This window comes from Dendropsophus ebraccatus, chromosome 7 (genome assembly GCF_027789765.1).
Source record: "Dendropsophus ebraccatus isolate aDenEbr1 chromosome 7, aDenEbr1.pat, whole genome shotgun sequence".
In the NCBI taxonomy this organism is placed as follows: Eukaryota; Metazoa; Chordata; class Amphibia; order Anura; family Hylidae; genus Dendropsophus; species Dendropsophus ebraccatus.
The window spans coordinates 36,795,282-36,810,016 of NC_091460.1; the positions used below are offsets into that span (position 1 = coordinate 36,795,282).

The 14,735-nt window shown below is 42.1% G+C and overlaps 1 protein-coding gene across 3 annotated transcripts in view; it reads right to left on the reverse strand.

The window, feature by feature from the left end:
* Positions 1-14,735, reverse strand: part of ZFYVE28 (zinc finger FYVE-type containing 28) — a 119,812-nt gene that overhangs the window by 23,764 nt on the left and 81,313 nt on the right. For all 3 annotated transcript variants that reach the window (XM_069977319.1, XM_069977318.1, XM_069977320.1), the window contains exons 6-8: positions 12,929-13,018; positions 12,159-12,260; positions 1,125-2,483 (exon numbers count right to left, since the gene is read on the reverse strand). In XM_069977319.1, coding sequence (XP_069833420.1) covers positions 1,125-2,483; positions 12,159-12,260; positions 12,929-13,018 — 1,551 coding nt within the window. The remainder of the gene's footprint in view (positions 1-1,124; positions 2,484-12,158; positions 12,261-12,928; positions 13,019-14,735) is intronic.

Below are 14,735 nucleotides of genomic sequence, written 5' to 3' on the forward strand. Positions count from 1 at the left end.
ATCTTGTGGAAACGCTTTGTTAAATAATCTTTACAAGCTTGGAGCTGGACAGCAGCGGTCAATAGTGGCATGATGTAGCGTCTGGAAGTAAATATTCATCAGGAATATGCCATTACTTACAGTAACACGGAGCCGATTGCAGAAAGCCATGTTATTTGTGAGCTGCCTGGAACGCTCCTCCTCGCATGGAGAAGTATACAAATGTAGTGTTGCATCTTGGCTCTAACAATTGCATACAGTTTAGGATAGAGGCCTTAGGTACACAATACTTTTTAACTAGACTGGTACCCATGAGAATGAATAGAGCTTTTACAAAAATCAGTTCTGACAGTTCAGATTTAAAGAAAAAAAAAAGAAAGCACAGATTTCAGGTATTGAGACATGGATTGTCCCATTCTATTTCATGCATATATAATAAGAACGTTGGTTCTGGGCAGCAGGAATGCCATCAAAAAGTGGCATTATAAATTAAAAAATGCCACCACACAATGCCACAATCGTTTCAACAAACTTCCCTCCATGTGATAGTCTATGTCAGTGGTGTCATAACTCGCGTCCCTCCAGCTGTTGCAAAACTACAATTCCCATCATGCCTGGACAGCCAAAGCTTTAGCTTGAGCTTTCGCTGTCCAGGCTTTATGGGAACCGTAGTTTTGCAACCGCTGGAGGGCCGATCATTTTTCTAAATCCCTTTGTTCACCAAAAAATACTCTTATCCCCAGCCACTAGGCGTTTTAATTTACTGCAATCGTATGTCCATTGCCTGTTACATGAATTCTGTCTCTAGCAACAGATAGACCAGCATAGAACGCAGGAACAGCTATGTGCAGAATTGGGTGACAGCAAGCCTGGGCTGTGTACCTGCCATCTATGAGCCAGTCTTCCACCTCCAAACAATCCACACTGTCTGTGCAGGGTAAATCAAGGCCTCATTCCATCTCAGCAGCTTAATGTAACCCCTTCCTTGATGTGCTGCTGCCATTTCTTTTTATTTATGCATTATATCATATATATTAATTATACATCGGAAATATTAACCCTTAACCCTCTTGGATTGTTAGATATTTTTGTACAATTATAAAAATAAGTAGAATGGTCAAAAAAAACTCCAAGAAGTCCCTTACCTGGTACTAGATCTGGCTTCTTCCTTCACTCCAGTTTCAGAGCTGTTCCCTTCTGTTTTTTGTGAAGGCCCTCTCTCGCTTTCACTTTTTTTCCTTTTTGGATTCCGTCTTAGTTGAGCGCTTGAGATCCCCACGGTCTCCTCAGACTCGCTGTCAGTCCCTAGCTGGGAAGCGGAGTTGTGTGTCAGGCACTTGGAGGAATGAAGGTGTGTTTGTTCTGCTCTGTCCGTGTCTCTTTCTAACAACAAAACGGGAGGACTTTCCATTTTTAAGGACTCTTTAGCAGCCAAGGAGCCCTCTGGTCTTTCTAAATGGCCCATTTCTTTGGACTTTATTAAACTATAGGAAGCATTTATTACTTTACCCGAGGAGTTAACATTTCTTAAGTTGTCTAAGCCATCTTCTCGAGCGTCGTCGCAGCTCCCGCAACATACACAAGAATTGATTAAACAGTTAGTGGAGGCTATGCTAAGTTTGTTCGCCTCTTCCTCATCGTTGCTTGTTAACGGGTCTGAGGAAAGGGGAACATGAGTGCTGGCTAAATCCGGCGACGATTCCGGTGACACGGGAGTGGAGAGAGATTTGGGGTTAAAAATGACGGTAGCAGAAATCTTCATCCCACCGGTTCTGTGAGCAATGATTTCTGCAGTCTCCGCATCGTCACCACTCGCATCCCAGCCGTTGAGGTATAACTGTGAATCCGTCACTTCTAGACAACTACAAGAGTTCTGCAGAGAATTATTCGCCATGAGGATCTTACTCCCATCAATGTTGTTGTTATTGCTTAAATCACTTTCTACATCTTTCAAGAGATCGGTATTGTCCATGTCCCTAGTTTGCACAGCGGTGTCGGGGCACTGAGGCAACTGCTTGGGACAGTAACAGGAACTGTTCACCCATGCTACGGTGTTCTCAGAGGTCCTTTGTCTAGAAAGACCCTCCAAAGCCCCTTCAAGGTCTTCCATGAAAAACACCCTATCCTCCTCATCATGGAGATTGTCCAGAGGACGCCTGCTAGGGGAGGCCTCGGTGCTAGAAGTAGTAGCCCTGTGTGCAGGTGACTGACAGACACTTGGTGGAGAAAGTAAAGAAGACATTTCATCCCCTACTCTATGAACCATCATGTTTAGCTGCTCCAGCTCCTGTTCATCATACTGCATAGAGCAAGCCAGTTCAACCTCAGTGTTTTCAGCTTTTGACGAAAGTGGATCTTCCGCAGGTAAGGCAGTGACTAAGACGGGAGAGATCGCCGAGGGCACTTCTGGGTCTGTCCGGACGGGAAACTCCACATCTTGCGATATGCAAAGATTCCTTTCTAGAGTGTGCAGCTCTTCCTCCGTTAGCGTCTGAAGAAGATCTCTGCAAAAGAGGTCAAAAGGAGAAAAAGAGTCAAGAACTAGAAGCTTACCACTTGGAGGTATGGACTAAAAAATATTATACCTATTACTGTAGGAAAAACAAAGATAGTTTACTTTGGTAAAATCAAGACAACTATAGCAAATGTACACAATGACTTAATGATCTTAAAGGGGTAGTCCCATTTCATGAAATATTTGATGCTATTTTATGAATGGTGGGGGGGGAGGGTCTAATGCATGAGAACCTATGATCATGACACTAAAGGGGTTGCAGCACTGTTGGCGCACTGCATCCCCTTATGAGTTTTACCTGGCATTGAGACGCTGCTGACCTCAATAAGCAATAAACTGCAACTAGCCCACTCATTTGAATGGGGCAACACCTAAATTGCCAGCACAATCACGTGGCCGCTATGTAGAAGAGACATCGCTAGACCAATACTGCTTCCCCTTAATTCTCATGACTGTGGAAGGGCTGACCTGTGGGATCGTAACGTTCTAATCTCAGGCATATGTTATTTCTTTAGAAGATGGGAATACCCTTTGAATTTGGACATTCATTTTACAGATTTGTCCCCCTAAATTCTGGGCCTGGTAAGAAAACTTTTCTCTGTTAACAGAAAATTTGTGAAAGGCGTTTCCATCCAGACCTTTGGAAATAGGTGGTAAATTTATCTGGTGGTGTCTAGAAAAGCACCAACATGTCTCAAACTTTTACAGTACTTATTCAAGGCAGATATAAGAACTGTCAAAGTTATTGTATCAGGACCTAAGGGTCTATTTATAATATATTCCACAGTATATAGCAGCATACATTAGGGCTCTATGTTACGTTGAAAAGTTTCTCCGTCGTATACAGTATGTTGAAGAACATAGCTGGTAAAGCCAACGTGACTATGTCATCTGGTAAGCTACTACTCCGTATTACATACAGATGACGCATGTATATACAATAATAACATTCCATACAGGTATACAGAAATCTAGAGAACAGCATAGCTTAGCTGCCATACGTTTGGTTCTTAGATGTAATATCCGGCAAAAAGAAATTGACAACTCTCTAAATGGAATTTTCATAGCTCTGAACAATCAGCAAGGATAAAGGTATCAGTGTCATTTCACAGACAGCCTAAGGGAGGAAACATTACAGAGGCAATCCCAGAGTGATAATGTGATAGATAGCGGCACCACCACGAGTATGGATCACAACGGGGGCCTATTATTTTTAAGCTTTTTGAGCTGATAATTATAATGACAATGCTAGGACCTGAGGGCTCATCTTATACTCAGTGTATGGAAGGAATAAGAAAGAAAAATAATAACTGAGATCTGCAATAAAAATATTTATGTACGTTAACCCCCCCACACACACACAAGGAAGGCCAAGAATCATCACTATGGCCATAAAACTGCATTTAAGGGGTACTCTAGTATCAGAATATGTTATCTAAATAAAACTATCCCTCAATATATACACAACTTACTAATAAAGTGTAATGTAATAGTACTGGCTTCGGCGTGGTTGTGTGTGATTTACTCCTGACAGGAAGTTGAAAATAGAAGAACTGTAAAATAAGTATTGTCTCCAGTTCCCTAACTCCTCCCTCTCTCCGTAGAGTTCCGTGAGAGTGATGTCACAATCTTTGACCAGCCCTTTCAGCCCTCATCTCCATTTCCCTGTCATATACACAGACATATACCCATCTATTAAGGAGAGGTGTCATTACAGCATGCTGCCTTGTGCTGAATGACGCTACAAGAAAAGCAACAGGGAATAAAGTCAGCAGGTGCAGTAATCTCACTGACTGTGTAATAGACTGTACTGCAACAGCTTTAGACAAGAAACGGTCAGGAGTGCTATGGGAGTAGGCAGGGTGTAAGGAATTGTAGGAAAATCGCAGTGCTGAGCAACTGCTCCACCAAGTACGGAACTAAGAACCACAAAACTAATGAATTTTTGTTGGTTTCAGAACTGGGGCAGACAGGTAAGCAATGCTATATGCTTCTGCAGCATGTGTCTTTTTTTATATGTATGAATCTCATTTAACATTGCATCTGTTTTCACACACCGGTAGTGTTACCTACATTGGATATACGGTATACACGTAGAATACATTGGTGCAATATAAATAAAGGGTAATAAGAAAAGATTGAAAACTTTTCTGCTCCAGGAGGAATCTTCTTCAATATTTTCTTTATTACAACTAATTCTCAGGAAACAACAGCAATAAAAAAAAAGGTACAAAAAAAAAGGAGCAACAATCACAAAAACAGCGGCGTCCGGAAATGTCTTGCTGGCATTTGGAAATGTCTGACATATGTTAATGCATCAAAAAGCTATCAGATTCTCAGAGAGTGTGCAAATAGAGAGAACAGGCAGCAAAGGCTTGTATCTACACTCCGCTACTAGAAAACTTGCTGGTGGGAACATAAAAAAAAAAAAAAAAAATAGCAAAGCTTGTAAGCTGAAAACAGTGTCAGTAGCAGGGTTGTTATTCCTGCGCTTCAGGGAAAACCTGGGATTTAAAGGGTAGGTTCAGCTTTCATGAGCGGGAAACTAAAACAATAATAAGCCTACATTTGCATCAGGTTTTCAAAGGTTTGGCCGATCTGGTTTTGGAACTAAAAAAAAGCCGCAAGATTCTAAAAATCATACAAAAAGAAACAACCCAAAGCCATCAGGGAAAAGATGATAAAAGGCTCTTCAGATTGTCTAACATATAAAACTATTAAACCTTGAGGACGTTTACCCCTTTGCTGCCGCAGTCAGTTTGACCCAAGATGGTGCTTTTTATTGCTAATTTTTCATCTAGACCTTTCAAGACTTAATACCTTTTATTTTCTCACCCATGGAGATGCATGTGGACTTGTTTTTGCAGCAGAAGGTGTGGTGGAGGAAAGCCACTGTTTTTGTAAACCACTTAGATGCCTCAGTACACAGACACCTCTTTAAAATGTCTTAGATTGAAGTCATCTCTAATCCCGGCCATTACAGAGGGAGACTGACTGTCAATCACAGTTCAGCTACTATGGAAATGGCACAGCTACAGGGTCCCTACTTCTGTAAATCACTTAGATGCCACATTCCATGCTGAACTCAAAAATTTTTTTTAAAAGGTCTGGGACTGAAGTTGTCTTTAATCCTCACAATTACAGTGAAAGCCTGACTAGGCTCCTATGGCAATAGTGCAAGAACAGTTGCACTGTGATCACCATTATGTACACGTAGGGCATTCTGCAAGTAGCACCTCCTCATTATAATGTACATGTATACCATGAGTCCAGAAGGGCTAACAACAACAGCCATGTGTCGGATTCTGGAACTAAACTACTGGGCACCATGTGGTTTTATGGACAAAACTAACCAATATGCTATACACAGGATCCACTGTTCGGCAGGGAGCCAACAACTATCACCAATAAGCTCAGATAGGCCAGTTTTGCAAAAAAAAAAAAACAAAAAAAACCCTGTAAGGATATGTGTACTTTTGAATACTATTTTAAAGGACAACTGAGTTACAATCTCTATTATTGTCCAGAGCTGAATTCCTAATTCTGCCAGCTGTTACTAGAAACAGTCTACAATCTTGTGGTCAGACCACTAACAACTGGGCTCCTGTAATGCAGGGGTACTGTTATTTTTTCCAACATCTGATTACTGTATAGTTCCAAAAGACAACAAATTACAAAGCCAAATCACTTGACCAACATAAAGCAGCCTACACATGTTGGGAGATTTCAGCTCTGATGTGCAAAGCGTAAAACTCTGGACCAGGATATAGCCTGAGGTGTCTGGCATTGGTTTTTAACCCTGTACCCAGTAAAACCTGCAGTTCTATTCCGGCTCTTAACTATACCAGATAAAATCAATGGGGTTATCAGGATCCTCATGGCATACTGTAGCCATGATGCCAGTGTGAACACAGCCCAAGGAAACCTCTGTACAATGAGGTAATGTATTTGGGCTGTGTCCAACAGCTAACACGGAGCAGCAAGCTTCTAATGCTTGATAAACACATTGACACGCTCCGTCAGGCGCACATAGCAAACAAACAGAATGCTAATAACACATAGTAATGATTATAGCTCCAGAGGGACAATAAAACGGGTGGCTTTACAGTGACTGTATATGATGAAAAAGCTAAATTAATCTTATTAGTGTAGCTCGCAGAAATAACTGGCTGGAAAGTAAGGGGGTCACCCGCAGGATCACAACATGGCCTCCCCTCCCCGGGAAATGAAATGATGCCGCACATCGTCTTGATGGTGCTCATTTGTTATTTCCCAAAATGAGGAAAAAAAAATAAAAAAAAAAAAGTCAGTCATCCGTGAGGTGGAATAACTATCAGACCGGAGCCGAGGACCTTGTATAAACAGAAGGGTTATTGGAAATGGACACGATGGAGGCAGAACTTATAAAAGAAGCTGCCAGGAAAGAAGGCACACAGCTAAAGAATACTAAACATGGTAAGAAAAAACCTCAAAAAACAGAAAATGTTATACAGCTGGAGATACGGAATATAACCTTAAACAGGTGCAAACTTTACTGTAGAAACTTCTTAAAGGCACAGTACGCGTTAGAAGAGTCTCTATCAATAAAGGTGCAATACAGATACAATAGTGAACTTGCTGACTGAGATCCCTTGAGAATAGTTGTAAGACTTGGAATATACTTTTAGATTTCCCAGATGCTCACTAGTATAGTGAATGAGACAATCACTGCTTTCCTAGCGGGTATACCTGAGACTTAAGATATACCTGGATAGACTGAAGATTTAACTGGCAGTGGTGACAGTAGACTGCCTGCATGGGAGGGAGAGAGAGAGACTTATCCAGACTCTTAGATACTCAGCTGTGTGGGCTTAAGAGAAGTAGTGCCTGCATCCACGAGTATGAACATCCACCTAATGCTGTCCGTGGGCACTGAGTGACTTAGATCCAGGAACCCCAACCTAGTGGGTAAAGCTAGCCATAGGGTTGACCCCTAAGGAACCCTAGCAGTTTGCAGCAGAGTTCTCAGCTTTACTTGTTCTTACACAACTGATGACTTGACTTATGTCTTGTTATCAGGATAAGAAGAGAATAGTCCTTCAGTGTGGAGAGGATTTCCATTTTCCCAGTCTACAGCAGCCTCACCACAGGAGAGGAGACACTAGCTGGCCATGGTAAGGTTAGAAGATATTTTAAAAAGAGGAAATAGTCTCTCAACATAAGGCCCCAAAGAATGGGTACTGGCCTCCAGGCCAGGACCTAGAAAGTACTGCAGCAGAAAGACACGCTCTTTGTTTGCTCTGACTCTAGAATACTTTAACTGAACACACCAAAACTAGCTCCACCTCACATTATATACCGCTCAGGGAGCTCTACGATTGGGAGAGATAGTCACCTTGTGACACAAAATTGGAACTCTGATCGGCTGGAAGATAGAGGAAGGCCCTGCCATACCTTGAAATGGATCAGTCAGTTGGCATTACGACATATATCTGGGTAAAACATACAATCAAATCACAATAACAGTTAACCTTTCTAGTAAATTTCCTTCAGCTTTGCTAAACAGAAAATAGACTAAACAGTGATATCTAGTGGTGGGAGTGCATATTACAACCTTCAGTCCAGACCACAGACAGAGGATAGTACCAACCTACACATGACCTAAAGAGAGCACTGGCACACGCACTCTGGGACACTGCACACACACAACCTAAACACAGGGGTGGTGCTGTTTGTGCAAGACAGTAGCTGTGTTGTTTTCTAATCTTGGATAACCCCTTTAGGGCCTGTATGCTCAACAGGCTTGTATCAACCGAACTATACCAGCTGACCATCTAAAGGTATATAATGGCCTTTTGACATGTTGAGCATGTTGAACTTCAACAACCCAATCCATTTATTCTCTAAAGTGTCTGGCAGTGGCTTACCCCTTACACTCTAAGCACATGAATGCTCAGCTTGGCTGCTGGGCTCTCTTGCTGTGGAGCCCCTTCTCGAATATTGTCTCAACTATATATACTACTACTGTCTCAACTATATATAGCCTGTAAATTCCTCGTAGATAAAACCTCATAACTAGGAAAAGAGCTATTCACTGGTATCTATTTTATTAACCACCAAGATACTCATTAAGAATGCAGATTTAGTTTCCCCCTCCCCCGGGGAGTGTGTTTGGGGGAGCAGCGAGTAGAATGGAGCAGAGAGGTGTTCAATCATCATTACCATGCGGAGAGTCAAAGCTCGGAGCAGGGGTGCTGTGTGGAAAATTAGCTCCAATTAGGTGACACCGGGATTTTCAGGATGCTTATGGCTGAATTCATTTGCTTTAATCCCCAGGTATTATCTCGCTATCACACAAGCAATCAAAAGCCGCATATAATTATTAAGAGGCAAACAAGACGCTTCATATCCTCCCAGCCTGCTCCGACACAAACCTTCCCAAAATATCTTCAGAAGCCATTTGCTTCTGGTATAAATTCATTAATTCATGTGTTATCCCAACGGCTGAGATGCCAGGCACATACAGGCAATTATCAACGTGGTGCAACTGGAAAGTTGGAATAACGCCGTGGCAGAGGTGTACGGCAACCATGCTAGCCAAAACTGGGATAAAGGACATGCATAAATATGAATCTAACCCTAAATGGTACACAGACAGTACAACTTGTTGGCCAAAAACACTAACAAAAAAAGTGTAAAGTGTAAAGATTATTTTTCTATGTAACAACTGCAAAATTGATTAGCGGCATGCTACTGTTTCTGTGGTGCACGATGCTATGAAAGTAATGCACTATAGAAAGTACATGCAGGAGCAGGTGAGTATCCTCAAATTCCCTGCTCCTGCACTGTTGTGATCAGTGATGCATACACAGTACATTTACTAGGAGGGGTATGAAAACTGCAGCAAAAGGGATGACATGGCTGCACTTTGTTCACAGGCTGCATTTATCCATTAAGATGAAAAACTGACTATTTCTCAACTTTGGACAATGATCATGTATGGAGTCTCACATATGGGAGGATCACGAAAAGGGTGTCTTACAACTGGGATGATCACAACGGGGGTCTTACATCTGGGATGGTTATGACAGGGGTCTTACATGTGGGATAATCATCATAGGGTTCTTACATCTGGGATAATCATGGCGGAGTTCTTACATCTGAAATAATTATGGCGGAGTTCTTAGATCTTGGATGATCATGATAGGGGTCTTACATTTCACATGATCATGATAATTGTCTTACATCTGGAATAATTATGGCGGAGTTCTTAGATCTTGGATGATCATGATAGGGGTCTTACATTTCACATGATCATGATGGAGGTCTTACATTTCACATGATCATGATGGAGGTCTTACATCTGGGATGATCATAATGGGGGTCTTATTGTTGGAAGCCTAGGAGAGCAGCAGCCTGGTAAACAAGTATACACTGCAATCCACACTAATGCAGGGGCAATAAAGCAGAACCAGTTGTTCAATAAAGTCAATGGGCATCTTAGGATTTGAATGAGAGCACTAAGTACTATGCTGCTAAGTGTGTGCAGATATTTTCTTGTGAGAATAGAGGGGATTTCTGAATTGTGTTGGAAACCAGAAAAATAGGCAAGTTTAAGGATCTGAGTGACTGTAACATGGTCAAGTGGTGATGATTTCACGACTGAGTAAGAGCATCTCCAAAATGGTGTAAACTGCTCCCTGTATATATATAAGTGTTAGTACCTACCAACCATGAAGCCATGACTGGGGTCATAAGTGCCCAAGGCTCATTTATGTGCATAAGGAGGGAGGGTAAGACCATTAAATCTGATTCCACAGAGAAGCTAACACAAGGCTTATTATACCACATGGGGCATTGCAGCTCACTACATGGCATAGGTTAATCTGTTTACATCTGTTCATGCAGACCAAAGGAGTAGTGCTAAGAAAGTTCATTTTGGGGATTAGGTCACCATGGTCTAGTTCATTTAAAAGAGTAGTTCAGAAGATTGTCTCATTAAGTTCATATGGTTCATTAGATCTCCGGCTCTGGGATCCTGATAAGACGTCACTAGAAGCAGATCTTCTCTATTACAATCGGAGCCTCCAGTGCCGGCTGCTTGGATGAGATATTATTTTGGTAAAATGATGACATTTCATTAGTTTTTTTTTTGTTTTGTTAATGCAATCACTTCTACAACAAGCTCATACTGTCATATTGAACTCTGCAAAATTATCATTTTATTTATGTAATATACATGTAACATACAATGATCGTAATATACAATGTAATATATGTAATATATTGCTTTTAAACCTAAATTACATTTCTATCTAAAAACCCTGCGGCTATAAATTAGGTGGGAATCTATAGAGTAATATGAGATGACACACCCACATTTACACCCACTATACCCACATTCATAACTCTTATACCCACATGGCATTTTTAATTTTTGCCATATTTTAGCTCAGTGTTTTCAGAATAATGCTCTGCTCTGGCTATGGCATTTTTCTAAGGTTGTCTATAGGTGGCAAAATGTCAGAAAAAAACATTGCTAACAGACTGTAATAAGCTCGGGATCCTGGTGGAGTAATGAGAAGTACAGTACAGGCTCCATCATGGCTGCTGCTGCTCTGTGTCCTGAGGAGCCTCAAAGGTGATGGAGATACATGGTAGAGTACAGAGAAGCACAGTACAGGCTCCATCATAGCTGCAGCTTACAGCTCTGTGTCCTAAAAAGCCTCATAGGTGATGGAGATACATGGTAGGGTACAGAGAAGCACAGTACAGGCTCCATCATGGCTGCAGCTTTAACCCCCCCCCCCCCCCCAAATAATCATGTATGTTTATGGTGTGGGTTGGAAAGTTGCCAGCTTCTCTTGCGGACAGCTGTTTTACATGTATAAAGCTTGTGCTATGGGATGCCCTGTTGCAAAGTGCTGTGAGAGTCATATGATATTATGCAGTCATGTTCTATAGACTGTAACAAAGTTTCCACTTTTGAGGATTAGGAAGAGTTTCCGCATACTATAGCACTCATAGCAATAAGTCAATTGTTCTCTGCGCACTTTGGGGGAGATTTATCAAACATGGTGTAAAGTAAAACTGGCTCAGTTGCCCCTAGCAACCAATCAGGTTCCACCTTTCATTCCCCACAGACTCTTTGGAAAATGAAAGGTGGAATCTGATTGGTTGCTAGGGGCAACTGGGCCAGTTTCACTTAACACCATGTTTGATAAATCTCCCCCATTGTCCCCATGTTTATATGTAACAGAATGGCGACTCCTCCATAGCACAGGCTTCCATGCTGCTCCAGCCTAGTACACTGCTGAAGTCTATCGGCTCACACACCCGCACTACAGTAACAAGAGAGTTTTAGCAATAATCGGGTTAAACGTTTCCAAAACATCCAAGAAGAAACCGATTTAATAAAGTTAGAGACATAGGATATATAGGACAGAGCTAAGGGAGGAAAATTCAATAAAGTTACCGCATGTTCCCAACATATAAAAGATTGGGTACGAGAATAATAATCCAAAGACTCATAAGGCAACAAATAATATATGTAAAATATTAAAATGCGACAGAGTGAGCCTGGAGGAGGAGCGGCGAACGCTATTCAGTAGGGCACAGAGGAGCCATAGGCTTCTAGACAGAAGATACGCAGAAAAAACAGCATGAAGTAGAGACATTGACTTGCCTGATTTTTCGCAGCAATGTGTGGAAAGGCCGGAATAGTTCAGACATGTCTTCTGCTTTGCGATCGAGGTTTAGTGGTCCTTCAGAGTAAACAACAAGCCCGCTGGAAAAAAAGATTAAGACTATACAATAGAAGCAAATACTCTACAAACAGAAACGGGGTAAAGTAAATGGGTGTAGAACGCAGATAAAATCGGGTTTTGCTCCCGTTTTTTGCATACTCAATCGCTGGGACAAATACAGTCTGCCCAATGTCTCCCCGCAGAAGTGGTACAGACTACTCCTGCCAAGCAGAGAATACATAGGGCAGCTGGTATATCATGGCAGCACTCCTATATCCAGCAATAGGCAGCTTTTATATGATTACTGCCACAAGGCAGAGTGTGCGGCAGGGAATGGTAGGTAGGGAACTGGTGAGGGGGCCTGCTGTGACTACAGCGGGGGGAAATCGGTATCACTAGTATGTGTGCAAGCACAAGAAAAGGGTGCTGTGCCTGCTGAGGAAGCGGGAGGTCTCCTTTGCCCATTAGAATGGGAAAGATCAGGACACAATTGCTTCTATAAGAGGGGAGGCACTACTACAGAGATGGGGGGAACTCTGACGTGGCATAAAATATTGGTGTTGGCTCATAGATCTGACACAGACCTGTCCAGATCCATTTACTAAAGATTTCCAAGTACAGGTATCCATGCTGAAGGACTGAAGGAATCCTTAGATTCAAGCCAGCCATGGATACAGGATCCCACATTCTAAAAGCCATTGACACTTACCATACGATAGCTAGTCTTGGGATTGTAAACATTAATGCTGGTTCATAATCATCAATCATGTCTTGAGTGAGGTATCCAAGCTTTAAGGCTCTGTATGGAGAAGAAGAGAGAAGGCAAGACATTTTAGGATGGAGAAACTATGACAGTACAGGTGCATACAACATTGGCAGACCACAAATCTGACAGTGATTCTACCCAAAGAGACCATAGACCAGCTCTAGGAACATGCTGGATACTGAGTAACTATCAAGCTGATTGAATTGCCAGAAGTCCTATAGACTTGCACTGCAAGTGTATTAGTTATCTGCTATCCTATGGATACGGAATAAAAAATTAGATGGCAATACCCCTATAACATGCCAGCTCCTTCTTTTGATTAGGGCGTTGTTACCCTGTAACGTGTCAGCGTGTTTTTAGTTTTATTTTCTTTGATTTTGTTTTTGTGATGTCTCAATAAAGTATGTGAAGATTTTAAGAAAGCCGTGGATGCAATCTCGTTTTCCAGCTCCTTCTTTTCCCTGACATTTATCAGGGGAAGGCTGTTATGCCTCCACATAAGACAGATAGCTGGTTAGGCCTTAATGAGCAGGTTCAGATGTATGGGGGTCTTTTCTTACAACACGCTGGCACACATACATACAGAAAAGGGTCTCCTCGGGACACTAAGAATGGCCACCTTGTATTTCTCTTACAAGACTTCCACACTGCTGTAAAGAACAAGCTCTTCTTTGGACTTTTACTAATATACGTGTATTATGGAAATTTTACCCTTTAACAGGAGAGATCTTAGAATGAGACAAAGTTACAGAGGACCCCTTCCAATTATCAGGATAAGTAATAGTTCAGAGGCAGACATACTTTATCTGCAACTGCAAATGGGCCCAGTGGGGGGGTGCGGAGTTATGGTTCCCGAATTGTATAAAAGGGAGTTCTTATATTTCTCTATAACGGTCTATTGGGGATAACTACTCCTGCCCTCTCTATAAGGCAGTCTGTATGGTGCGGCAGGTATAGACAGTCATAGAACCAGGGACTTTATTACACATGTCCATTATCAGTATTGACACCCAATACCATTGAACAGATCCTTAACAAACCTGTGTGCGGCTCAGCCGTCGTTGCCCGAGCGTTGTTCAGCTTTAAGGGGATTAAACCTACTTCCTATCCGCCTGAATGTATAACAGAGAGCGTGAACATTGAAATCAGCTTTTCTGCCAGGAAATAATTCAATTACATCTGCAGCACAAACCGCCTTATACACTGCGGATCCGATAAATCTACGGGTCAGCCTGGTGTGTGAACCAGCAGATGATAATACCGTTTCACATTCGGACAATTGCTGTAATGGTTCCTTTCCTATTTTACACGCAGAATTTTAATTACCGGCTTATGTCGGAACAATCAGCGGCTGGAGCGGGAGACTTGTTCTTATCACCAGCAGGCGAGGCAATTCACTTTACTTGACCCGAGCAAATTCTAGATGTAGCAGCTTGACTTAATGCCCTTATAAATGCCAAGTCTTCCTGGTACGGGATCAGCATACGGAATAATAAGAGGAGTAGGCTGGCAGGAAGGGTTATTTATAATAAGCTGAACCACTGACACTAGCCCAATATCCAGGAACACCCATTTGGCTATTTTGGCGACTACTTCAATTGCCAGTTATAAACCCCCAAAACTGCTGACTGCCCTGTACAGAGGCCGAGGAAGGGAACATATGGGGTCTCATTCAGTGTCGGACTGGGGTACCTGGGGCCCACCAGAGGAAATGATCCTGGGGGCCCACCAATAAAGAACCAGTGAAAAA